This window comes from Propithecus coquereli, unplaced genomic scaffold (assembly GCF_000956105.1).
Source record: "Propithecus coquereli isolate 6110/MARCELLA unplaced genomic scaffold, Pcoq_1.0 Scaffold252, whole genome shotgun sequence".
In the NCBI taxonomy this organism is placed as follows: domain Eukaryota; kingdom Metazoa; phylum Chordata; class Mammalia; order Primates; family Indriidae; genus Propithecus; species Propithecus coquereli.
Genome location: NW_012148086.1, coordinates 3,150,076 through 3,177,474, shown reverse-complemented (window position 1 = coordinate 3,177,474; position 27,399 = coordinate 3,150,076). Strand labels below are relative to the sequence as shown.

Below are 27,399 nucleotides of genomic sequence, written 5' to 3'. Positions count from 1 at the left end.
GGAGGCGGCGGCGGAGGCGGCGCGGGCGAGCCTGGGGGCGCCGAGCGGGCGGCCGGGCCAGGCGGCCGGCGCGGGCTCCGGGCGTGCGACGAGGAGTTCGCTTGCCCCGAGCTGGAGGCGCTGTTCCGCGGCTACACGCTGCGGCTGGAGCAGGCGGCCACGCTGAAGGCGCTGGCGGTGCTCAGCCTGCTGGCGGGCGCGCTAGCACTGGCCGAGCTGCTGGGCGCGCCGGGGCCGGCGCCCGGCCTGGCCAAGGGCTCGCACCCCGTGCACTGCGTCCTCTTCTTGGCGCTGCTCGTGGTCACTAACGTCCGGTCCCTGCAGGTGCCCCAGCTGCAGCAGGTCAGCCAGCTGGCGCTGTTCTTCAGCCTCACCTTCGCGTTGCTCTGCTGCCCCTTCGCGCTGGGCGGCCCCGCCCGGGGCCCCGCCGGGGCGGCCGGGGGACCGGCGACCGCGGAACAGGGTGTTTGGCAGCTCCTTTTGGTCACCTTCGTGTCCTATGCCCTGCTGCCCGTGCGCAGCCTGCTGGCCATCGGCTTCGGGCTCGTGGTGGCTGCCTCGCACTTGCTGGTCACAGCCACCTTGGTCCCCGCCAAGCGCCCGCGTCTCTGGAGGACGGTAAGTGCTGCAGCGCGTCCCCCTCTCTGGTCTTGGATACACTTGCCCGGGCGGGACTGGGAGTGCTCGGAGTCGGGCGCTCTCCTTCGTATTGGGCGGGAAGGGAAACTGAGGCCCCGACTGGGGGTGGTGGTGTTCAAGGTCACTTCAGCGAGTTGGGGACGCAGTCAGGGCTGGCACCCTCGGGCCCGGACTCCCTTCGGAGTTACCTTCCACAAAGCGCCCCTGGGCGTGGAGTGTGGAGACGGGAGACGGGCGTGGAGAGAGGGAAAGGATTGGCCCAAGGTCAGGCAGTTGATGAGCCGCCAAGCGGGGACCCGAGGGGTCTGCCGCTCTTTTGCTGCACCCGTCCCCGCAGAGGGACTGAAAGTGGGCGAGGAGAGCGGGCTCTGGGTCGGGCTCCAAGGCTAGCTGTGCGCACAGCCCGGGGCTCCTCTCTGGCGCGCCCGGAGCGCGTGCGAGGCTCGCCTCCCAGTCCTGCGAACCTGAGGGGAGTATGTGGGCGGTAGGAAAGGACCTTGGCCCCTTCCATCTCCCTGGCCGCCCCACGGACCCGGCTCCAGCCCAGAAGGGGCAGGGTTTGCCAAGGTCAAACACAGTCTAGTCTCTGCCGCCCTCCCTCCGCGGTCGCCCTGACCCTGGCTCCGCAGTGCCCGAACTTTGTCACTGTCTTCCCCAAGTCAGGTGGGCGAGATGGTTGCAAGGGGGACACCGTTTTCCCCCTTTTCCTGGGTCCCTGCTCCTCCATCTGCCAGAAGTGGAAGTGGACCTGGGGGTCTTTGCCCTTTGGGGCTCTAGCAGCTTACCCTTGCCCAACGCCCTTCACACTGCCAGAGGCGGGTACGTGGGGAGGTATTAGATGGCCCTGAGGAGGGTTTTGTTTCTGCCTCTAGCTGCAATTTGCCAGGAGGATGGTGTGAATGGGCTGGGGTGGGGGAACCCATATAAAGAAAGGAGGCAGTGGTGGGAGCAGCTGGAGGAGAGACAAGGGGTCACCTGGGAAGCTGGACGGAGGGAAACAGAGAGAGATTAAGGAAGAATAACGTGGGATGGAGTGGGGTGGGGTGGTGGTGGGGTGGTGGTGGTGGTGAAGGAGTCAGACATCCTGGCTTGGGGGACCAATGGACCAACACCCAAGAACCTAGGGAGGTGTCCCCAGACTGTGATGCCAGGGGCAGCACATGGTCGGGGGGGGCCATGGGATGCACAGCCTGGCACAGGGACAGACACATCACTGGACTTGTGTTTTAGGGCCAGAGAGAGACCAGCATGTGCTCAAATCCATGGACAGGGGATGGGAGGGAAGGGGGGAGTACATGGAGTCACACTGGCAAGGAGGGGGTTGGGAGGTGGGGAAAAGAGGAAGAGAAGCAGACGTGAAGGCTAGAGACAAAGAGGCACAGGTAAAGGCAGGGAAAAGGGAAATGGCAGAGAACTGCGTGCCCCAGGGAGGGGAGGAGGGCCAGGGTTCTCCACCAGGCTCTTCCACTGCCTCCTGTGGGCAGCGCATGGGCCTTGCCTGACCATTCTCAGGGGGCATTCCATACCTCCTCACCCCTAAGGCCCCCAGCTGTCTGTGTTTAGCCGGGGCCTCGTGCTGGCCCCCATAGCCAGACCTGTGTCAGAAAGACGACTTCCCCACTCCTGCCAGATGCCAGGGCAGTGGGAGAATGGGGAGGGGCTGAGCTTGGTCCCCTGGGAAGCCCCGTGATCTTAGCCACACTGCGTTCTCCTTGTGTACACCAGGGAGTCAGCTGGTGCAACAAAAGGCTGTATTATTGTCTTTTCCTTTTTAAATAAAGGATTTTCCTATATAGCCTCTAGTCATTCCTTTTATAGAATTAAATATTTAAAAGAGAGTGAGGTGAGAGTCTGTAAAGGTGCCTCTGGACACAGAGAGCTCTGCCCCTCCCCTGGGATAAGATGAGCCCTTGCTACTGTGACTCTAAGAGGGAAGGAAGCCCATGCTGGGAGCATCGATTGTTAGGGAGCAGACATCTGGGTTTCCCTGCTACTAGCTGTGACTCCCTGGGCCATACACACCCTTCCCTCACTGAGCTTCTGGTTCTCCACCTTTTTAAAGGGTGCATCAACCCCCTGTAGGGTTGTAGTGAAGGTGAAAAGTTTTCGGAAAAGCACGTATTGGGAATCTTCTGCCGCTTGTAAATGGTTTGGCCTCTTTAGAATGTTGGTATTCAAGTCCAGTGTCTGTACAGGTGGTAGTGATATTGAGAGATACATGGTGACCAATGCAGGGAAACATACGCTAGGGGTCTGTGATCCCCCAGAGATTGTGTCTCCCAATTAGAGAATTCCGGGAGCCTGTGAAATCTGTCCCTAATGAGCTCTGCAACTTGGGACTTGAGATGAATGAAGAAGATGCCACGCACATTTACGAAGCATTGGTGTTTCTGCTGCTGTTCACTGCGTTACCACCCGCCTCCATTCAGACCCCTGCCACTCTGCAGTGCAGTCACCTGCTGACAGTGACACATCCTCAGTACTGGATTCTGGGCAGGTAGCAGCCATGCTGGGTATGAGGGGGATGCCCCAAAGAGGCTGAAAGATGGACTCGATGAATGAGGGAATCTCTGTGCAGGGGCTGGGGACAGCAGGATGCTGCTTCAGGATCGGAGGTCCCCAAGGTGGTCTCCTGGTTCTGAGCCGCATAGAAACACCAGGTACCAGTTGGCTCTAGAGTCAGGCTAACTTGCTGGGCAAAGGAGATCCCGCCCTCAGATTCCAACCTTTCAATGCCTCCTTGTCAAGGATATAGCCCTGAGGAGGCCTGGGGAAAGCTTGCACTTTGGACTGAGGCCTGGGATCAGGTCCCTGCTCCTTGCTGTGGAGCAATCCCCGTGTTCTTTCTCTAGAGCCTCTGTTCCTCTGCAGGAAGGCCCTGGGGTCTCCTACAGCATTCCTACGCCACTTTTGGTGCACAGGGCTCCGAGGATGCAGCGAGTGTGTTTTGGGGCATCCTGTTCCTCCTCTGTAGAACCCGGGCCAGCCCGGGACAATGGGAGGCAGGGGAGAGAACTCAGAAAGCCGGTGCACAGCTGTCAGCACAGGTGGGATTCAGTAGCTGTGCTCAGCTCCTCCCCCAGAGGATGTATCAGACTGATGTCCCTGAGCAGATAGGTCTTTGGGGGAAACAGGCTTGTTCCCGGTTGGCCCCAACACTGAGGAGGTACCCATAAATATGTGCCATTAATACATGTTGGCCAGAACTGAATTCTCTCCCTCTCCCAGCCCCTTGCTTTTGGGCCACTGGTTGTAGCTAAACAAAATACAATTCATTTTTACTTAGCTGAGTGACAGTCAGAACTGAAAGCATCCTGTTCAAGAGCTTCCACAGCCTGCTCAGAGTCAGAAGGGGGGAAGGCCTGCAGGGTGGGCTGGAGAGCATGGTGTGGGTTGCAGTGAGTGCCCAGACGTGGGGGATAGGGAGGAGGGGAGAAGGGGAGGTGCCAGATGTCTGGGCTGTGTCCCTGCTGATGCCACTCATAGACTTAGCCCCAGAGGGGGCAGCCTGGGGAAGAGACGTTGAGCTCTCCATGTTGGCATGCTCAGGGACGCTGAGGAACGGGGTGTTGGTGGGGAAGTAAAGGCAGGAGTATGCAGGAGGAGCTCATTGCCTGAAGTGCTTGTGGAGGAGGAGGGAAGCTCAGGCTAAGGGCACCTGGGCAGGGCTGGTTGTTGGCTCAGGGTCCCCACCCCACCCACAGGGGTCCCCCTCCTGCCCTGCCCCCTTACATGGCTGGGAGGAGGAGTGTGTGGCCATGTGCAAGGGGCACACACAGGCTCTGCCAACTCCTAGCGTCCTCCCTGTATTACCTCGCTCCACACAGCCTCCAAACACCTGCTTTTTGACCAATGTTAGGATTATTGTATTCTTATTTTATTTTTGAAGTAGTAAGGGTCCATTGCAGTGAGTAGAATGTGTTTTCAATTTGGTTACTTATGACTGTAAATGAAATATATTTCAGTTTCTGCCTAGTTCTTAGTCGTAGGCAGGGTGACAGAAATCACGATTATCGCCGAGAAATAAATGGGAGTCAGCCGAAATTCCCCTGTGCAGCTCCAGTTCTGCCTGAGCTCTCGTGCAGAACTGTAAGTTGCTCTGAGGTGAAACAGCTTAAACCAGCACGCAGAATCGCAGAGCGCAGGGCTCTGGATGACCTGGTTGTTCATGGCAGAGCCTGTGGCCTAGGTATGCTCTGGCGACACCAAGCCACACTCCTTTGCGTGCGCTGTGCCCACTGCCCAACATACCGCCTCCTCCCGGCTCAGTGCTTGCTTCACTGGGGGTGTGGGTCCCCACAACCTGTGCTTGCAACCTGCCAAGCCCCACCCCCTTGCCCCTGCCCCTCTGTCTACTGGTTCCACCTCCTTTGCCGGCCCCTCATCCCCTGCTGGCCCCTCCCCTGGATGGGCCCCACCCCCTCTGGCTAGCCCCTCCTCCCCCACTGGTCCTCCTCCTCCTCTGGCCCCCCCTCCCCTGGCTGGGTGGCTGGGCCCCTCCTCCCCCACTGGCCCCTTCTCCAGACCCTCCTGCTGGTCCCGTCTGCCCACTGGTCCCCAGCCTGGTCCTGTTACCGTAGAATACTCAACTGCCTGTGCATCCACCTGTCTTGGCTGAGCGGAGCGCTTACAGGGACAGGGTCAGGATCAAGGTCAGGGAGGGTGATAGGTGAGTGCTTTTCCTGGTGCAGGGGCTGAGCTGGGAGTGGAGTGGGCTTCCCTGTCCCCTGCTTTGGTGAGGAGTGACACCCCACAGGTGTTATCCCTGTCCTTGGCTGGACACTTCCCGAGGCCAGTCTTATGACTGCCCTGGTCACTACCCCCACACAGCTGGGCTCCCCACTGCTGGCTTTGGTCCGGCAGTGGACTCTAAAAACTTCCAGAATTGCCCATGTCAGGGCAGCCAGGATAAGGGTGAGCAGGAAATGGGCCTGGTCAAGGGTGAGGGAAAATCGTCTGGGCATCGGTCCAGGGCTCCACCTGCTCCACCTCCAAGGTGGTCCTGTAGGTCCAGGGGCTTTTCTCTGTCCCCCCGGATGTGCCCGGTAGGAATGGCATTGCAGAAGGAGCCCCAGACTGTGCCTGTGCTGGAGTCCAGTCCCACTGATGACAGTGCACTGAGGGCAGTCGGGGGGCAGGGGGTGGCGCAGCTCCTTCAGTGACCTGAGCCGAGCTAGAGCAGAGGCGATTGTGAAGAGTCTGCAGCTGCCTGGGGCTGTGCAAGCTTCTCTGGGATAGTTCCATGGTCTGACAGTGTTTGGGTGCCAGGCCCGAGCCGGGGGTACAGAGGGAACAAGACTCCATCCTCTAGGAGGTTATAGTCTGTGGGGGAGACCCTGGTCAGTATCTAGGACTGCATCTGGTGCCACGTGGGACATTCGTGTGACCTTTGAAGGTGTGCATGGGGGACAAACCAGACAGAATGGTTGGAGGTGGCTCCCCTGAGGAATGGATGCTCATCCAAGACCCCGGGACCAGCCACAGGGGCTGCTGGAGTAGAGAGAGGGACAACGCCACATTGAGGACGTGCCCTTTCTTCTGAGCACAGTGCAGAGCAAGGTCCCAAGGAGGGAGGGAGGGGTGAGCCCGAGGAGGTGGGAGGAGACCAGAGGTGACCACTCAGCAGGCTCCTATGTCTGCTTGCCACTGCCCCCACCTAGCTGTCAAAGCTGTAAGTGTGCCTTTTCCAGGAGCTCATGGTGGTTTTAGGCCGATGTCCCACTCCTGTCACATCTCTGAGATCTCGAGGGCCAGGACTCAGCTCCTTGGGTTGATGAGGTGAAGTGGAGTGGCTCAGATGCCGAACCCAGAAACATCCTTGGACCATTTCCCAACTCAGGGGGGAGCCTGTGGGTGGGTGGGGCTCCCGGCACCTCAGGGCTCTGGTGTAGCTGTGTGACCTTGGGCATGAGATGATCCTCCATGCCTCAGTTTCCCCCACTGTTGATGGGGTCAGTAGCTCCCTGCCGTGCTTTTGCGGAACAGATGTGTCCTCCAGCTACTGCATATGGGTTGTACCTGGGAGGTGCTCCCTATCCTCCCTGCACTGTTCTGGGCTCAGTGACATGGGAGCTGTCTTTTACTGTCACTGGCTGTATGGAGCCAGTGACCTACTAATTGGTCTCTTATTCAGTGAACCTGAACAGGTAAAGCAATGTGCTGGTCTTGATCGAATGTTGCAAGAGACCCCCAGGACTCAGGTAGCAGGTGCTTTGTTCAGCCTGAGTGTTCTCTGCCAACTGTAATAGTGGGAACACCGTGCAGAGCAGCCCCACCCAGAGGCGGCCATGTGACCGAGGCTGGTGTCCCTGTGGCCGTCATGCCAGGCTTGCCCCTTTGCAGCCAGGTTTTCAGGTCCCAAGCAGCATGGGGGCTGAAGTGGCAGGGGCAGGGATTTGGGCGGGAGAAGCAGGCTGGCCACCCAGCCCCTTCCCTGTGACCACTTGGTGGGGGAGACCTGTTCCCTTGGCCACAGGCTCCTCTGTGCACACCGATGAGCAAGGTAATGGGAAGAGACTTTCCCCACTCTTCAGGGCACTGTTTTAGTACATTTGAGGATGTGAGTCATATCCACATGCTCACACACACATGCACACATGTTCATGCATGAACACACACTCATACACTCACACATAAACACACACACCCATGTATACATACCTGCATGTACACACCCACACAAACACTGCCACATGTATACCCTCACACTCATTCTCATACCCATGCTCATACATGCGTGTACATACACATAAACACACATTCATACACCAGTGCACACTCACTCATATGCTCGTATACACTCAGATGCACCTGCCTGCACAAACACTCCCACGTGCACTCTCACACTGTTTGTTTTACTTACTCACTCACACGCACACGCTCACTCTGTGCGCTCACACATGCACACTCACCTGCTTACAAAGATTCATGTACTTGCACACTGCTGCACACATAAGCGTACCCACATGCACAGTTGTAAACTAATGTACACTCACATGTGCTTACCCACACTTACCACACTTTTATTAGTACGTGCCTCTTTTCGGGTGGATGTGCCACGCTGGCCTCTGAGGGAATGGCAGTCTGTGCCCTGTGTCTCAGCAGTGTCATGGCGGAGACCCTGGCTGAGGCCCATCACCGCACCTCCAGCTCTGTGACCTTGGGCAACCTCAGAGTCTGGCCTGCGAAGTGAGACCAGGCAGCAGGGGTGAGGGCTAGTGGGAAGGTGGGCACATCCACGTGGGACTAGGGAGCTGTGGGGCCAGTGACCAGGCCAGGACCCCAGAGCCCTTGGCGGGGAAGGGAGTGGGGCTGGCCACCGCTCAGCTGCGCCCCTCTCCAGGGCAGGCCAAGGCAGGCACTTGGGGCATGGGCAGCTCCTCCACCACCCCATTCCTCCTGTCACCCTCCCTCCCAGCCTTCCTCCTTTGTACTCTTTAACCCTTTGGCTCCCTGTGCCCTCTTCAGACCTGTCTGGGCCCCTTTCTCAGTGTGGCACGGGGGTCCTCTGCGTTGTTGTGCTAAGGGGGCCCCACCCCACCCTCCTACCAATGTGTGTTTCCTCCTGCCACATGGAGACACCAGCCCCAGGAAGGAGGTGTGGGGCGTGGGGATTCCCAGGGCAAGGAGAGTGGAAGCCCACTCCAGCATCCCGCTCTGGCTCTGCGCTGAAGGCAGCACAGACCCGGAACAGTCCCATTTCCCTAGATGAGAAGGATGGCAGGAGTGGCTGTGATCGCTGAGCTTCAGCGCTTCCTCTGCCTTCGGTGGGGGCTGGGGAGAAAGCGTGGAGCTGAGGAGAGAACTGTCTGCTGCTTCCCAAGGCTCGGGTGTGACTGCACAGAGCCTGGACACAGCTGTCCAGCTGGCGCCTCTGTGCTCATGCATGTGTGTACATATGTGTGCACACATATGCATGTGGATGTGTATGATCGTATGTACACGCTGTGTGCGGATGTGTGCGTGTATGCATGTTTATGTGTGCATGCATGCATGCTTATGTGTGTGCATATGTGCAAGGGCATTGGTATGTACAGAGGACCTTGGAAGCAGGCTGGACACTGCCAGCAGTGTGATGGGGTCCTCAGAAGTGCTGGGAGCCCCCAGCTCCAGCCTCTGAGCCCAGCAGAGAAGGAAGTCCGCAATCTGAACGCAACTTTTTATTTTGGCTCTAAAAATACACGGCAGCTCTTTTATCAGAGTACAGTGTTTCCTTTTCTGACGTGGGCTTTGAGCCTTTGGGAGTGGCCTGAGAAGACGCAGATGCATGGTGGTCAGCTGGCCTGGCTCTCCAGTGCTTGGCCACCTGAGTGCGCTTTTCTTAATGATGTGGTTCATCCGATTGCTGTCATGTCTTGTGCTCATGTGTCACACACTGACTCCAGTGTCCCTGCCTCCTGGAAGCACCAATGCGTCCGACGGGGAATATTGTTGTGCACACAGCAGCTTCTGTGGGGCCTGAGGCACCGCATGCCCAAGCGTGGGATGTCGGACATGCACCTGGGACAGAGAGGACGGGCATCTCACAGCGGGGCCACGCAGAGGACAGAATGCCTGGCTGCCCCCTCTGGCTGGCCCTTGCCCACCAGTCCTGATGACTCACTTGACCTCTCCAGCACCTTTCCCTGGCAGCTGGGCCTGTGCTGTCCCCGCGAACCCGTGTAACTCTGCGTTCTGCATTCTTTGGGGACTCCCTCCTCCTCCCCACCTACCTGCTGGGTCCAGACCTCCCAGCCTGTGGCCAGCATCTTGCCTCTCCACGTGCAGCGTCACCCGGCTGCGCCGCCAGGTGGGCTCCTCTCTCGGCCTGTGGGGGCACCTCTGGGTTTCCTCAGCTCCAGTATCCATCCCTGGAAGCAAGGTTACCACCGCAAGTGTGCATCTGAGCCGGGACACGTCTGCTTGGGAGGGCGATGGAAAGTTCAGGAGACTCTGGGCAGTTGCGGGCACGTGCCGGGGAGTGGGGGCAGCCTGCTCTGGAACGTTCTGCTCCTGTAGGGAGTATGGCAGTGAGCATTCCAGGTGGTCACCTTGGACATGTGTTGTGTGTTGTGTGCCTGCCGGAGCAGGGAGCCTGCGCTGGAGCCACACTCGGCGGTGACGCTCTTGGAAATGGCCAGTGCCTTTGCCTGCACTCCCCCGTGAGACCAGTGTCCTCTTGTTACTAGAACTCCTTGCCTTCCTGAAACGATCATGGCCTCAAAAAGGCATCTGAAATACTCGTTTGTTGAACTTGTTTCTCATGACAGCTGTTTTCTCAAATGATACCTGCCCTGGATGTAAATGATTAACTAAGGGAGCACACTTTAGGAAACATTGATTTAGCCTAAAGATTTTGAAGTATCTCTGATATTTAATTGTAAAAATAGGCACTTGCAGACATCACACGTTTCCTGAGCACTGACTGTGTCCCGCGGGTGCAGGGTGGGGCCTCGCCACTGTCAGGGCCCCTTGGGGAGGGCACATCCCTGATGCCAAGCACCTGGGCTTTGGTTTGTTCCAGGGTTGGACATAGGCAGTGCCCGAAGTTCAGCTGATGGTGTAGCTGCCATGTGGCTTGTGCTGGTGTCCAGGTGTCTAAGGGGACCAGAGACATTGCAGGTGCCACGGATGGGGGTGGGCAAAGCAGAAGCGGGGCTGTTCTGAGGTCCCGGTGGGTGTGCTGGAGCTCGAGTTTCCCTCTCAGGGAGGCTCAGATGGTCACAGTGTCATTCATTGATCCTGTGGGCAGGGATGTGTTAGGCATGTGTGGAGTGGCTCTGCTTGGATGGGAGCTGTCCCCAGGGTGCTCAGCCGCCTGGGGGCTTACATCTGTCTTCCTTCCTCACTTTCCTGCTGGTGTCTGCATGTCAGCCTCTGTGAACAGTTTCCTCTGTCCCTCCTAATCTGAAGACGCGGGCATGACGATCTGGGAGGAGAGGCTGGGCGTGCGGGAGAGGGGCACTGAGAAGGAGCAGGCTGCGTGGGGTTGCCCCTTAGAACTGAGGTGCCAGGGGCTGCCCAGGGAGCCCCAGGGCTGACTACTCACCAGGTCCCCATGGGAATCTGTTCCCGGGGGCCATGACCGTAGCTTCACATGTTAGAAACCCAACCACAGAAACTCAAGGAAAGCCCGACGGATTTTTTAAAAACTTGTTTTTATTTTATTTTTATTATGAAAAACTTAAAACATACACAAAAGTAGAGAGAGCAGCACAGGGATTCCTTGAGTACGCGTCACCAGCTCCAGCAATTATCAGCGTTCTGCAGGTCCTCTTTCAAACAACGCTAATTCTAAAGCACTTTTATTAACAGAAGCTAACAAGTAATTATGTTAATTTAAGAACAACTTGTGTGCGGTGTTGAAACTCAGCCACGGTTTGGAGAGAATGACGTCACAAGCAGCACCCAGCCGCTGTCCAGCACCAAGGCAGGCTGAACTGCGTCCACGGAGGGCTCAGTCGGGGAGGAGGGCAGAGGGGCACCCCACAGACCAGGGGCTCGGGAAATGGTGCGGCCTGACTGCAGTCACTGGACTGCAGGGCTGGGCGGGGAGTGTCGTGGGGTGAGCTCCTTCAGTGGGGGTACCGTAGGTTAATGCGAGAGAGCGTCTCCCGCAGCAGGTCCCCGCATCCGCACCCTCGTGCCCTCTTCTCAGAAGAGGCAGGTTTCGAGCACAGCCCTGCAGTGGTTCTTCCATCCCCATGGGTAGTTTGAATGCTGCCCGGGCTCGGTGCCCTGTGCTGGGGCAGACTGGGTGGCAGCAGGTTGAAAACGGGAGTGAGTACAACAAAAAGGTTTTTGTACTCAGTAGGGTGATCTTGGGGTATCATGGGATGAGGAGACCACCTAGCCCAGTCCAGGGGTCAGGAGGCTGCTCTGGGAAAGGAGGGAAAATCCTCCTGGCCAAGGCTGCTATGAGGGGAATGTGCCTGAGAGCATGATCTGCCCAGGGCTGTGTGCCTTGGCGTGGCTGGGCATGCGCTCCCGTGTGTGCGCCTGCATGCACATATGTGTGCTGCATGCCCTGCACACAAGGGAGGAGGCATAAGGGGCAGGTCAGAGGTGAGCCCAGGGCTTGGCAGTCTCCAGTGAGCTAGAGAGGTGGAGCCTGGTTTATGGCAGGGTCTGCCTAGGGGGGACTCTTGCTATAGCCCAGTTGTGAGTGGTGCAGGGCAGTGGGGATGGAGAGAGCGGGTGGCATGGGGCTCTCCGGGCAGCAACTGATGAAGGCATGAGGAAGGAGAGAGGCCAGAGGACTTGCAGATTCTGGCTTGGGCAGTGGCAGCTGTCCCTGGACATGGCCTGGGGAGGAGGGGTAAGTATCTGGGGGTGCGGAATGGTGGTGTCAGGTTGGGAAAACGGTTTCTGCAAAAACTGTGGGACATCTGGGGGCACAGGTCTCAGGGCTCCCTCAGGATGCTGGTCTAGTGACCACAAGTGGCATTAGCCATGCACCGCCCTCCCCTTCCGCAGTGAGAAGCCTGCTCCAGCGAGGTTTCCAGGTGATGTTTTCAGGTGGTGCGTGAATGAGTAGAAATGCCCCGGGGCCTGCAGACAGGTCCTGCTGCTTCTGGCTACGTCCGGGGAACACGCTGGTGCTCAGCCTACCTGAGCCCTGGTTCCCTGGGAGGCTCCACCTGGCTGGGCCGGTAAGTCCCATGAAGGCTTCTCCAGGGTGTTTCCAGGTGCCCTTTTTGGGGTTATTTCTTAGGTCTCTATGATACTCTCATTCGGTAGATATGACAGTTGTCACCCACCTGCCCATCAGTCAGAGGGAGAGAGTGAAGCACAGAGAGGTAGTGCAGGTAGCAGGTGGGGGCGGGGCAGGGTCTGGCTCTGGTGAGGACACCTGGGCTCGCTTCCTCTCTCACAGCCTGGCACAGCCCTTGGCTAGGACGAGGGCCGGAGAGGGCATCCAGACTGCAAGGCCAGCAGCCGAGGCCCACGTGGGGCATGCCTGGTTGTAAGTGGCCCTGGGCTAACATGGCCGGTGGGTGAAGTGGTAGCATGTGGGTGGCCTGGACCAGGCCAGAATGGGATCTGCTGCTTCAGGGTGGCCGGCCAGTAGGGTGGGGTGGGAGTAAGGCCCCCTCTCCCCCAGGGTCCTGCAGTCCCTAGAGCTGTGGTCTCTGGGGAGCTCGTGGTGACCCTGAGCCCACCTCCCTTATCGTTGTGACATGTGCTAAGCCATGTCACCACAGTCTTGTACTGGGCCAGGCATTTTTTTTTTTTTTTTTTTTTGAGACAGAGTCTCACTCTGTTGCCTGGGCTAGAGTGCCGTGGCGTCATCCTAGCTCACAGCAACCTCAAACTCCTGGGCTCAAGCAATAGTCCTGCCTCAGCCTCCCAAGTAGCTGGGACTACAGGCATGTGCCACCATGCCTGGCTAATTTTTTTTTTTTCTATATATTTTTAGTTGTCCGATTAATTTCTTTCTATTTTAGTAGAGACGGGGTCTCGCTCTTGCTCAGGCTGGTCTCGAACTCCTGAGCTCAAACAATCCACCGGCCTCGGCAGGCATTTTTTTTGACCCAAATGCCCCTTTGGCCATGAGTTCAGAGAGCTTCCTGGGAGAACTGAGAATCCCAAACCCTGGGTGGTGTGTTTGCATCAGCAGATGCAGTTGGCGGGTGAAGATGCTGGGTCTGGGAGATGGGGGGCATGTAGCCCAGGTGGACGAGCCCTGGGCTCATGGTAGGGGAGGGGCACAGTCCTCTCCAAATGTCCTTTCCCCAGCAGTCCCTGCTCAACAGCCGCTCAGTGGGTTTCCCTGAGGGGAGGCAGCCCCAACTCACAGAGACGGGGTTTGGCTGACGGAGACTTTCCCTTCGAGGAACCCTCGGGGGTCTGACGCTTCTTGTGGGGGGAGAGTCGGTTTTATTGGTGAGGATGCCTCTCAGATATCCTAACAGCAGTGAGCGATGGCCCCATCCTAGCGAGGACAGATTTGTCGCTCCCAGAAATGGGGAGGTGAGCTGGGAAGAGGGGGTCGGTGCTTCCCTTTGAGTGGAGCCTCCCGGGGCTGGGGGAGCTCTCAGGGCACCTCTATGCAGTGCAGAGATGAGGGCCCAGCGTCCCTCGTCGCAGCCCCCACGGTCTGTCCCCCGATGCAGGAGGGCTCTGATGCACATGGGAGGGGCAGGCATCTTGAAGAGCTGCCCCATCAGCTGTTTTGTGTACCCCCACCCCCGTCCTGCCTGTGGACCCCTTGCCATATGCTTGTAATCTAAGCCCATTGTGTTCCAGGAGGAAACCACGGGAGAAAGGAAGCTAAGATGTGGACAATCTCAAAGGGAGCTTTTGTTCTTAGTTAACGTTTTTGTTTTAACGGCTGGGTGGCGTCAGCCTGGTGACCACCCCTCCCTTCCCACAGTGAAAAGCCCGCTCCGGTGATGTTTTCAGGTGATGTTGTCAGGTGGTGTGTGTTTTCATGCACCGCCTGAAACCCCTCCTCGGGCTGCACCAGCTCAGCTCTGGTGGCTCCAGTGCCCCCCCACCCCCCACCACCCCTTGTGCAGTGGCCCCAGCTCCCCCCTCCTGCCCTGACCTTTCCACACACACATCCAGGTGTTCAGTGATTCTGAGCACTGAACACATCCTAATGTGCTCTGTGTCACATGGAAAAAGCTGGATCTAGATTGTATCCACTCCACGATGACAGCTCCTTAGAAAGCACTGAGGGAAAGATATATGGCAATGTTCGGGTCATATGGAGATGTTCAGGGTCATAGTGGAGATTTCAGGGTCCCAGGGGGACCATCCTATTGGGTGTCTTACCATCTTCTCCAGCCATCTCACAAGTGACAGCTAGCCCAGAGGCTGTGGTCAGGGTGGTGCCATCCAGGAAGGACGGCTCACTGCCCTTCCAGCATGTGGTGTTTAATGTCGCTGGCCCCACACCGTCAGGTGGGCGTGTCTGCCTTGCCTGTGGGGCACCGTGCCGGGCGAGGGTCAGGTCCCCCGTAGGAGACAGAGGATGGTTGTCCACCGGGGCCCCGCAGATTGCTGTCCCTCATCCTCCCTCCCTGTCACCTCCTAGAGATTGACTCTCATGTTCTAGGTTGCACACGACCATTGGCCATAGGTTTGTTTTTCAGCCTGCTGATGGGCACATCTTTGAGCCCATGTCATGCACCTTGAGTTCGAAGGTGCCCAAATCTGTCATCTCCCTGTGGACCTTGCTCTGTGTGGCCCCTGAACCCGGCTGGTCCCAGCTCTTGTGCCTGCTCTCTGATCCCAACATCCAGTCTGGGGCCAGGTGTTGCCAGATCTCCCTCCACGAGCTGCCTGGGGGCTCCCCTCCTGCCTATCCTCACCCCCATCTGAGCGATGTACCTATGTCTCCCTTCCCACGGGTCCACCTCCTGGTCTCTTGCAGGAGCTCCCTGTCAGTGATCAGCTGCTCCGCCTGCCACCGTGTTTGTTTTTGTTCTCTGTTCTCTGTGTAATATAGTGTGCGGCATATATTCATGTTTAATCCGTGTGGAGCAGTGACAGCTGGAACCTGCAGGTTTCTGCTCCCTGGGGCAGAGGTAGAGATGCCTGGGCTTAATCAGACATAGAAATTCTCCACTGTTGCAGCTGACCGAGGGAAAGCTGTTTCATACAATGCTTAGAAACCGCAGCCCCAGTGCAGGGCCCCTGGCGGGACGTGCTGCAGTCCTGTGTGGTTCATGAGAGGTCCCTCTGTCCAGTCCCTGGGCTCAGTGGTCTGCGAGATGTAGGGGCAGACCAGCGAGGAGGCTGGCTGGGGGCGGTGGGGAGTGGCTGTGGAGAGAAGCACTGTCTGGCCTGCGCCTGGGTCTGAGCCTAGACCTGAGCCTTGAGTCTGGGCCCACTGCTGGCACTGGCTCCTCAGCCCGGCCTCTTTCTCGTGTCTCATATGCCAAAGTTGGGGCAGAACTAAGGAGCACCGGCCTCTGGACGCCGTGTCTCCCTGTCTTTGTGCTGGTGCTTCCTTCCTACTCAATATGACATCCTGATTTCACTGAGTCTGGAGCATTTCTCATGTAGCCTTTGTGGGAAGGGAATGACCACTCTTCACACTGATACTTTCTAAGGGTATTGGTTTCCTGGGGCTGCCATAACCAAGAGCCACAGACTGGGCAACTTTAACAACCGAAACTTATTCTCCCATCGTCTAGAGGCTGGGAGCTGTTATCAAGGTGCTGGCAGGGTTGCTCCTAACGCCTCTCTCCTGGGCCTGCAGATGGCTGTCTTCTCCCTGGTCCTCACACAATTGTCCCTCTGTGTGTGTCTGGGTCCTAATCTCCCTTTGTATAAAGACACCAGTCAGATTGGATTATTGACAACTCTAATGGCTTCATTTCAACTTAATTACCTCTTTAAAGACCCTGTATCCAAATACAGTCACATTACAGGTCCTGGGAGTTAGGACTTCAAAGTATGAATTTTGGGGGACACAAGTCAGCTGTGACACTAAGCCTGGATACCCTTCAATTCCCTGACATGCTGTTGCACATGCTGCCTACCCAGACAGGATGAGGGTGAACTCGCTGTCCCGGCTAGTGTGAAGCCATGGCTATTTGGAGCGCCCGCTGGGCTCTCTGGACAGCTCGGGCCCCTTCATGCACGTGGGCACGCCAGGCCCACACGCTGCCTCCTTCTCTCCCTGCAGCTTGGCGCCAACGCCTTGCTCTTCGTTGGCGTGAACATGTATGGGGTCTTCGTGCGGATCCTGACCGAGCGCTCGCAGAGGAAGGCCTTCCTGCAGGCCCGGAGCTGCATCGAGGACCGGCTGAGGCTGGAGGATGAGAACGAGAAGCAGGTCAGTGTCCTGGGCCGGTCTGACACTGGCCACACTTCCCAGTGGTACACGCTGGTGTCTGGGGCTGTGGAAGAGACGCCTTGAGGTTTATAGGAATCAAATGGGTGGGCAGCCTGGGCTTGCCGCCTGGTGGGGGCTGAGCAGCTCTTGACAGATGGGGTGGCGCCGGGATAGAGCCGTTCTGGGCATTTGGGCAAGTTGTCTTCCGGATGCAGCTGGAGTAGGTTCAGCTGCCTTGGGAGGACCAGGTAGGTCCTGGCTGTGCCTTGGGGGAACGTGACCATGCAGCCGGCCCTGACCCACTGGCCTGGGGCTCCCACTAGCCCCAAACTCAGCTCAGCATGCTGGCCCTACAGCATGCTGGCATTTCTGGGGTGTGGAGACATCCCTGTGCCTGGGAGATGTAGAGGAGTCACAGTGGTTGTGGTGGTGGCATCTGCAGCACGGCCGTAAGCACCCTCCTTGGTTCCTCGCCAAGGCTGGAGGAGCAGCGTGACCATCACCTGAGTTCTCAGGAGGAAGCAGCCATGCGGGAAAGCACAGTGGCTTGGAGGGAGCCACGGCTGGGTTCCCAGCGCCCTCTGTGACTCATCCCCTGTATGTTCTTGTCTGCTGCCCAGGGCCTGTGCCCACCATGTGGGCCCAAGAATGATGAGCCAGGAGCTCTGGGTGTGGCTTGGTGCATTCCAGGCACCTTAACTGGAAGGATCCGGACTCTTCTCCCAGCCTTGGGGCCCACAGGCCTCTGTGGCACCAGACTGCTGAGGTCTCAGCTTGTGGTTGTGCTGGTGGTGGGACAGATAGGATCTATTTCTCAACCATATTTATTCTACTTTTATTGTAAATACAAGATATTGTTATAGTGACTATATATTTTAAAACACACATTTCTTTTCATGTGTAGATATTGTAATGATTCCTAGTATTTACAATAAAAGTAGGATATAGTTGAGAAATAGATCACATATGTATGTTTAGATCATGTGTCTGTTGCCATGTGTATGAATGTGTGGGAGGACATGTCTGTGTGGCTGGATATGTGGGGGGTGGTACGTGTCTGTGTGTACATGTATATGTACATACTGGTGGATATGCATGTGTGGTTGGTTATGTGCACATTTGCTTCTGTCTCTACATGCACGCACATGTATGTCTGTGTGGATGTGTGTGCACATGTGTATGCATGCATGCATATGCATGTCCGTAAGTCTACGTGGTTGCATGTTTGTGTAGTTTTGCATTCAGATGGATGTGCGTGTCTGTGTGGGCACACCTCTGTGTCTGTGCATGTGTGTGCCTGAATGTTTCTGTCTGAGTGTATGTGGGGATACATGTATATGTGTGCATGCTTGTTGACACGTGTGTTGTACATAGGTGTGTATGAGTGTGTGTGTGCATAAATCGTGCATCTTCCGAGACTGCGTCCTGCGCATTTTCTCTTAGACCAGCGCCGTCAACACTGGCAGAGATATCTGCTTTGTACTTCCTGAGAGGTGTTTGACCTTATTTTTATTACCTCCACAGGATCCCAGAAGTGAATCTCTGGAAGCCCTGTTTTCCCCTTAAATACACCCTCTGCATTGGTGAAAGCAAAGACCTTTTTGTGGGCTGTGCTTGTGTGTATTTCTGAATCATCCTTTGCTTTTCCCATCTCCTTTTCCACATCTTCCCTTCCCGCTTCCTCTACGTTTGTCTATGTTCATTTCTTCTCTGACTTTTGCTGCCTCTCTTATGGACTATCATGGCTCCTAATATTTTCTTGTCTAGACTTTGTAGCTTAACGTGCATAATTTCACTTGGTTTTATAGCAGCTCTGTGAGCAATGGATGATTTTCTCAGCTCTGTGGATGAGGAAATGCAGACTCAGGGAGGCTCAGAGACCCATCCAAGTTCTAACTGCAGAGCTGATGTTCTTAAGCAGGAAATTTTCAGAATGATAAATGTCACCCAATTCAGTTAACCCAGCTGAATGCCGTTTATTTTTAAGGTTTAGCCTTTATGCATATTTTCCCCTCACATAATTATCATTTTTGTGTGTCTATAATTTGATTTTCTGTGTTTTGACTTAACATTTTGCAAAGAAGTACCCACTCATGTTATAAATGTGGTTTAAAACAGCTGCTTATTCTTCCCCTTAACTCATGTCCTGCCAGTGTTCTCAGCACCTGACATTTACACACCATGTTCTAAAAAAGTTTTTTTCTTCATGCACATGTTTATTCATCTAGACGTGAAGTATTTCCATAGTCACATTTTCAGGAGTGTAAATATGAAGTCATTTCTCTCCTGAGTTCCTGGGGTATTTTCAAAACTTGTGTTCCTTCGCAGCTGATTACACCCGGCTGTCGGTAGCGGTGGTGCACTACGTGGGACCTGGGGCCAACTGCAGCACTGGGGAGCCTGTTGGCATGCAGATTGCCAGGCCCTGCCCGGCCCTGTGGGTGCGACAGCCCCTGGGTGACGGCGGGGATTCTGTGTGCTGCCCCCAGTGTCTGGTGTCTCTCTCTTTCTCCCCTCACCCTCTGCTGTCTCTGTCTCTCTCCTTCCTTTCTTCCCTCTCTCTCTCTCTCTGTCTCTCTCTGGTAGGACTTGATGCCTCCTGTTTAACCTGCCCCGTTACATTTCCTGAATCCGATAACGACTCCTTCATGCGTGTTTCCCTTCTGTAGGGCTTTACGTTCGGGCCCTCCGCCCGGTTACATCCGCCTCTCCTGGCAGTTGGATGCGCAGCTCACCGAGTAACATGGAGACTGACGCTCCATCAGAAGGGGTCCCCGGGTTTCTCCACGTGTTTCTCTAGTTTTGCTTTTCTTTGTATAAAAGTTCAATCTTTTAGATTTTCAAATGGAAGAATCATTTGCCTTTGTGATTTCCTCTGTTGCTTTAAAGCTGAGCTAATTTTTGATACCCTAGCACTGAGTGAGGACATGACTTTCATGAGTTCCCCGAGTCGATCCTGAGACCTCAGCAGTCCCCTCTTTGGCTGTATTTTTCCGTCAATTCCCTTGAGCCTTTGGGGTTGTATCACACCACAACTGCCCTCCTCCTCCCTGCCTCCTGCTGGCTGACTTCAGCACAGGGAGCCTTGTCTCTCTGGGATGGTGGAAGGGAATACCGGGGGCCCAAGAGGGCCCTGCCAGCTCTCAGGCACCGTAGGCACTGGGCCCACCAGTGTGTGCCTGGGGACTGTGGTGGCTGTGGCAGCTCTGCCCAGGCCTCCCCTGTGTTGTTATGAAGCTGCAGCCTCTTGAGTTACAGGCGAGGGACCCTCTACCATATGGCTAGTTGGGATCACTTACATTTCATGTTTCAATTCTGTTAATGACACACTTCCATAAGGACCTGCTTCCGGAGCCTTCGCCAGCCACTTAGACTGCTAAGGCAGCACAGTGGGCAATCGGAGGAGATCTGGGGTTGCACCATGGTTCTGAGAAGGGATCTGGGGGATGCATCTTCGTTCTGGGAGGGGATCCACGGGGTGTACCTTGGTTCTGGGAGGGGGTCTGGGGGACTCACCACAGTCCTGGGAGGGTATCTGGGGTGATGTACTCCAGCTCTTGGTGGGTATCTTGGTGGATGCACCCCAGTCCTGCAAGGGATTCTAGGGGGATGCACACTAGCTCTGGGGAGGGATTCTGGGGGATGCATCTCAGTCCTGGGAGGGGATTTGGGTGTCATCAGCAGGAGGTGGAGGGATGCAGGGCATAGTCCAGAGGGGTTGGAAGATGGGGGCCGAGCGAGGTGGAGTTGAGGGGAGGAGCATGGACAGAGACTCTGAGCTGGGTGCTCCTGTGCACAGTCCCCTGAGGGACATCATTGCAGGTGTCCTGGCCTCAGCTGGAAGGAGATGGCCCTGACTGGTGGAGAGGTGGGCAGGTCTGGCTCTTGCATGTCTGTGCTCGGAGGTGGCTCTGCACTCAGTGATAGGCATGTGCACTGGACCATGCTGGAGGGGAGCCATGACACTGGCAGGAGAAAGGCATCATGGACACACTGTGGGGCTGAATGTACAGGGGACAGCTGGAGGCGGGGGAGCAGACACACTGGGAGGAGTTGGGCATGGTTTTCTTACCTGTGGGGGTGAATGTGTGACCCAGAGATTCCGTGGCTGGAGCTTTCTGAGCGGGGAGAGGATTGTGCTCAGTTCACAAAGCAGTTTGGCTCAAGAGACCAGAGAACACCTTCTCTCAGGGATGTGCCTACAAGACAGGCTTGCACTTTGTGGCCACCACTGCCGTCTGGGCCTGCGGGAGGACAGAGCAGGAGACCACCGTCCTGGAATGCACATTCCCAGCATTAAAACCCCCGTCTTGTCCTAGCTGAACCCGGTGTTGTCCTGGGATGGGAGTTGATGGGACAGATGGAAATGGCTGTGGCAGCAGGGCCGTTGCACCGAGGCTCCCGGACGGTACTGTAGGTGGATGTAGGTGGAGGCTGCAGGCTCTTGGGCTCTTTTCTGCCGTACGCATTGGTCGCCTTGTTCCCCAATGCAAAATCATTCTTGCCCTGTTTGATAAATTGCACTTTGACACCAGTGGTAGGACATGCTTCACCATAAGCCTTGGAGAGCACTGCTCAGAGTCCTGGGTTATGATGCCGCTGTTGGCTTTTCCCAGCCAGGATGCACCCCTGGGTGTTCTGTGCCTACTTACTGCTAATTTCTGCAGCAGCCCATGAGGAAGGTGACAACTGACACAGCCACCAGGAGCCCTCACCCTTGCCTCCTTTACCATTTAGTGCCTGTACCCCTGTGGAATCGAACAAAGGCGCAGCCCTTGGTCAGGCCCCTTCCCGTGGCTACAGGGCCTCGACAGAATAGAAGGTCCCGGCACAGAGATGTTCTTCCTGAGTTGTTACATCTCTTTAAAATTAATTTCAGTCGTCTGCATCATTGTTAAGAATATGACGACCTTATTCTGTTTTGTAAATTTGAGAACTGGGACTCTCAGAATTTAAGTAACTTGGGAAGGATAGTGGAGGGAATAACAGCGTAGCCGGTGGCGGAGCCCAGGTCAGAGCACCAGGTCCCCCAGCAGAGCCCGCATGGCTTCTTTCCCCGTCACGGTCACAGCCCTCCTCGGCTGAAAAACACTCAGACGGTTTAGGTTTACAGATACCTGAGATGAAGTGCTCCAATAGGGTGTGGAAGGTTCTTTTAACAGTGCTCCTTCTGTTCTGAACAAAAATGTCCAAAGTTGGTTCTTTGGAATAGAAAAGCCGTAGAGAGACTGATCGAGAAGGAAGAGCCGGCACAGACAGGGAGCGTGGGGGACAAGAAGGGGCCGGCTGCCGGTAAAGAGGGATTAAAAATAGATAATAGGAAGATGCTAAGAATAATTTTATGCCAGCATATTTGAAAAGAGTCAAAATGGACAAATTCCCAGAAAGTATCAGTTACCAAAGATGATGTTCGAAGAAAAAGAAAGCCTGAAAAATCCTATAATCATTAAAAATATCGACTCGGTAATTTACAAGCTTACCAAAAAGTAAACAGCAGGCTCAGATGGGCTCACAGATGAGTTATACAGAATTTAAAGGAAAATGTCATTCCAATCCGATCTGCCAAGCGGGTTAAGCCCAGGTTGAGCTGGCTTGTTAGGGAGGACTGAGCTGGACTCCCAAGTCCAAGGCAGACAAGTCCTGTGGACGGCGGAAAAGCCTGGTTCTCAGTCCCATTTCCGTTAGTGGTTGGGCCCCAGGCCCTTTGCTGTTTGTTGTGGAAGTGACTGGGGGGGGGGCGTGGGCTGGGTGCACAGCCCCCTCGCCCTGTTGCTGTTTAGTGCACTGGGTTCTGGAGCAAGGGGCAGGGTGTGCTGCCTGGTCAGGGGTGACACATTAGTCCTGCTGTTGTCAGGGCACCCCTGCAAGGGGAACGGAGGCCCAGGGGTGTTTGTGGTCAGCCCCAGTGGCCCTAGAATGCTCTTGGCTCCTGACTTGTTGGTCAGGTGCTGGGCAGTGAAGAGGACCTACTCTATTGCCTGTTTCTGGAGCAGCCCCTGCCCAGTATCCCTCCTGGGGAGTGATAGGCAGGGGCAGTGGAACACCCCCTCCTGCCTGGATGCTGCTTTCTGTCTCCGTGCTGCGGGTCCCCTGGCCCTGTGGCTGGCACAGCCCACTGTCTTCAGTCCCCCAGCTCTCCAGGAGTGCCCCTTTATCTGTTGTCTTGGGCAACGTGGTTTCTACAGCTCATGCTTCAGAATTTTCTCTGTAGAAGCCACGTGGATCCTAGCATCTCCTCCCTGACATTCTGTGTCGAGTGCTGTGCCATTGGCATGGAAAGGTGCTGGAGCTGGTTGGCATCTAGGTCTCTGGGTTGGGGACTCTGCAGCACATCCTAGGGGGCTGTGAGGAGGTTTGTGAGGACTCCAGCCATTTTCCTGGTCTGTCTTGTTTCTTGTTTGTCTAAAGTCTGCGTGGCAGCTGGAGGTGGCCAGTGTGTGGTCCCTGGATGTGCTGCTCCTCTTGGTTCCCCTCCCTGGTGGAACAGCCCAGGCTTGGGGGCTGCCAGTGTCAAGACAGAGAGCCCAGACGTGGCTGGGAAGGAAGGGTCCCCTGAACCCACTGGGGCCACCTCCATACTGGTGAGGACTGGTCCATTGCGCCACGGGTAGCGTGTCCACGGGGGAGTGGCCAGGTCTGTAGCAGCGAGTCCAGTGTTGCAGCCCCAGCTCTCGAGGACTGGGGAGCCAGGCCCAGCTGTGTTCAGTAGAGTGCCGTGAAGTGACCCGTGGAGTGGGCGCAGGAGCTGGAAGTGACCAGGGACTTGGCAGATACAGCTACAGGGAGCTCCTGCGCTTTCTCACTAGGCTGTCTGGGAGGAACCCGGGGAGCAGGGCCTGGGGCCAGGGGCAGCTGAGGGAAGGCAGACCCTGACCCCGAAGAAGGGAGACAGAGCCAGCAGAGCTCGGTCTGGGGTAAAGTGGCCCCTTGGGACAGCACATCAGTCAGGACCAGGTTTGGCAGCAAGTAGCAGACCTGGCCAATGGTGGCTTAAACAAATAGGAATTGGCTTTCTCATGAACACAGGTCTGGAAGGAGGGAGCCGGGGCAGGTGGTGGCTCCAGAGTTATTGGGAACCAGCTCTGCCCTGGTCAGCTTGGGCTGCCGTAACAAGGTGCTGTGATCCAGGTGGCTTCAACACTAGAAATTTATTTCCTCAGAGTTCTGGCGGCTGCAGAGTCTAAGATCAGGGTGTCTGCAGGGGCGGGTTCTCCTGAGGCCTCTCTCCGTGGCATGCGAGTGGCTGTCTTCTCTGTGTCCTCGCATGGCCATCCCTCTGTGTGTACACCCCATTGTCTCTCTGTGTGTCCAAATTTCCTTTCTGTGAGGACACAAGACATTTGGGACTAGGGCCCACCCCATTACTTCATTTTAATTTAAATACTTCCCCGAAGGCCCTGTCTTCAGATATAGTCGCATTGGGGGTTAGAGCTTCAGCCTATGAATTTTGGGGGCTTTTGCTTTTGTCCATAGCGTCCACCAAACAACATATGCTATTCTATTTCAGGAAAAAGTCAAATGCATGATATAAAACAAGGACATACTGTCTGTGAGTCCAGGATGGGCTCTTGTGCAGTTGGTGGAGAAGCAGGCCTGGGCTCGGGACACCCCTCCTGCCCCTGCCTGGTTCACTGACGGGCTCTGGGCCTCCGATCCAGCAGCCCCAGAGTGGCTGGATGTGGGTCACAGGGCATGGTGGGGTCCCGACCTGGATGCTCTGCCCTTCTGCTCAGGGACTGCCATTTCCTCCCGGGCAGGGAGATGCCCTTTCTCAGTACTTTCAGAACTTTAGAAACCACTATTGTTTGGTTTTTGCAACCTCTTTCCGGTTTAGCATCCAGAGCACTGGCTGTGGAGCTACAAGCGGAGGGTCCTCATCCCTAAGCGGGGAGTGAGCAGACGCTGTGGGGGACAATTAATCCGGTAGCTTCCCGGGCCCAGCGCTCCCGCCGGCCCCTCCGCGTGCGTACCTCACACGCAGGTGGTGACCGCGCCAGCGAGCCTGTGGTGAGAGGTTGGGGTGAGGACAAGCGGGGATGGGCCTTGCCCTCCGGACGTGTCCAGCCTGGAGCTGGTGTGAGGAGAGGGGAAGGGATCTGAACTCAGCCTGCAGAGGGGATGGAGGACACTGGCGAGGACACTCGCAGGCTTGAGGGCAGAGCCGAGGGCACCGGGCCGCTCTGGCTGTGGAGATGCTCCTGGAGGTGACGGGCACCAGGGCTCTGGGAGGAGGCCCTGACTGGACCTGAAGGGGAGGCGAGCCCTGCGAGCGAGCTTCTTTGCCTCCAGTGTCGCCCCTCCCACCAGCCCAGCTGAGCTTGCTGGGGGCACTGGGAATACGCAGCTCACCTGCAGGCAGCCAGCCGGGCCATGTCACCCAGATTACCAGAGGTGCTTCCATGGTGTGGTCCTCGGCCACCCAGACGCTGGTGAGAGATGTAGAGCCCCAGACCCTGCCCAGACCCACTGAAACCACTGCTTTACCACTGAATCCCAGAAGGGGGTGTCTAAAGAGCCTCCTGGGTGCTGATGCATAGGCCGCCTAAACAGGCACCTGGCACACACAGATTGTGGCAGCAGAGAGAAGCGGGAGTGATCAGGGCTTTGAGGGATGTGTAGGAGCTTGCCAGGTAGAGGCAGGGAGGTGGGAAGGCATTCAGGCAGCAGATTGTGTGTGGGGGTCACAGTTGTTATTTTGGGGAAGGGACAGCCAGGTCTCTAAGCATGAGATCTGCCTTCCTTCAGCTTGGAGAGGTTGGGCATGTGGGCTGGAAGTGCAGCTCCCCTCGGTGGTGAAGACCACCCGGGCCTCAGGTATTCATGGCCACCACTGAGGTCTAGCCTGAGGTCTGTGCCTGTCACAGCTGGAGAGCACAGGGAAGAGGTATGAGGCACGTGAAGGTCACCTCTGCCCCTGGGGCTTCCTCCCTGCCTTCAGCTCACCCGACCTGGGGAGCCTGGAACCCCAGGGTTCAGCTTACTCTCCCGTAGTGTGGAGCCCACCCCTCCAAGGGCCCTGGCTGTTTCTGAGATGCCGTTATTAAATCAGAATTCCAAAAATAACATGCAGCTATTTAAAGCACACACTCAATTTGTTATCCTAACAAGGTAAATGGAACAATTTCGAGTTCTCATTGTGTGAAGAAATTTGTCAAGAGAAAGAAGGCTTCCACTTAAGCGAGAGGATGGATTTTAAACAGGGTTGGTCCATGCACAGCACCCATCTCAAACTGTGACAATTGTTACTTGTTTTTCATTTTATAAACAGCTTTATTGTGTTTATATAACATAAAGTTTAATTGAAAGTTCAAAACAATGAAATGTTTTTCCTATATTTATGGAATTATTATCATACAAAATTATTATACAATAATTTTAATCTCATTATATACAAATTTTATTTAACATATTTATATAATCTTAACCTTATTAATCTTGTTACATATTAATCTTATTTAACACATATAAGAAATAAAATTAATATTATTTGTAGAATTATTATGTAATAATCTAATTTTAGAATATTTTATTACCTCCCACGAAACCTTGTATCCATTGGGAGTCACTCTCCATTTTAACCCCACCTGCCCTCCACCCAGATCTAGGCACCCACTGATCTACGTTCTGTCTCTGTGGATTTATCTATTCTGGACAGTTCATACAAATGCAATCACATACTATGTGGCCTTTTGCGATTGGCTCCTTCCACTTAGCATAATGATTTCAAGGTGCATCCAGACTGTACCATGTATCACTACTTCATTCCTTTTTATGGCCAAATAATATTCTGCTCTATGGATGGACCACATTTTGTTTATCTATTCACAGTTGATAAATATTTGAGTTTTTTCCACTTTTTGGCTACAATAAATAATGCTGCTATGAAAAATTGTGTGCTAGTTTTTGTGTGGAGACATGTTTTTATTTCTCTTAGATAAATACCTAGGAGTGGAATTGCTGGGTCATGTGGTAACTCTGTGTTTAATGTGTTGAGGAAACACCACACTGTCTTCCAAGGGGACTGCACCATTTTCCGTTTCCAAGGTTTGGTAGAATTAAGCAGTAAATCCATCCAGTCCTGGACTTTTTTTTGCTGGGAGACTTTTTATTACGAATTTAATCTTGTTACTTGTTACTGGTCTCTTTAGGTTTTCTTTTTCTTCCTGGTTCAATCTTGGTAGGTTGTATGTGTCCAGGAATTTATCCATTGTCTCTAGGTTTTCAAATTTATTGCTGCATAGTTGTTCATAGTATTCTCTCATGACCGTTTGTATGTTATTTCTGTGTTATCCACTGTGATGTCTCCTTTTTTGTTTTTAATTTATTTATTTGGGTCTTCTTTTTTTCTTAGTTAGCTAATGGTTTGTTGATTTTATCTTTTCAAAAAACCAACTTTTTGTTTCATTGCTCTTTTGTATTTTTTCTCTCAATTTTGTTTACTTATGCTCTGATCTTTATTATTAAATATTTCTTTTTTCTACTAATTTTGGGTGTGACTTGTTCTTGCTTTTCTAGTTCCTTGAGGTGCATTATTATGATATTTATTTGAAATCTTTCTACTTTTTTGACGTAGGTATTTATTGGCATAAACTTACCTCTTAGTACTGCTTTTACTATGTCCCATAGGTTTTGGCATACTGTGTTTTGATTTTTATTCATTTCAAGGAATTTTTAAATTTCCTTCTGCATTTCTTCCTTCACTTATTGGTTGTTCAGGAGCATGTTGCTTAATTTTCATGTATTTGTATAGTTTCAAATGTTCCTCTTATTATTGGTGTCTAGTTTTATTCCATATGGTCAGATAAGATATTTGGGGTATGATTTTTTAAAAAATTTTTTTGAAACTTATTTTGTATCTTAACATGGCCAATCTTGTAGAATGTTCCATGTGCTAATGAAAAGAATATGCATTCTGCATCTGTTGGGTGAAATGTTTTGTAAACGTCTGTTAGGTCCATTTGGTCTATGGCACGATTTAAATTTAATGTTTC

The 27,399-nt window shown here is 54.6% G+C and overlaps 1 protein-coding gene across 1 annotated transcript in view; it reads left to right on the top strand.

Annotated features, from left to right (window-relative positions):
• Positions 1-6: 6 nt before the first annotated feature.
• The window catches only part of ADCY1 (adenylate cyclase 1 (brain)), a 142,802-nt gene continuing 115,409 nt past the window's right edge, over positions 7-27,399 (top strand). Inside the window, exons 1-2 of the mRNA XM_012646975.1 lie at positions 7-618; positions 16,259-16,408. Coding sequence (XP_012502429.1) covers positions 16,295-16,408 — 114 coding nt within the window. The 5' untranslated portion in view covers positions 7-618; positions 16,259-16,294. The remainder of the gene's footprint in view (positions 619-16,258; positions 16,409-27,399) is intronic.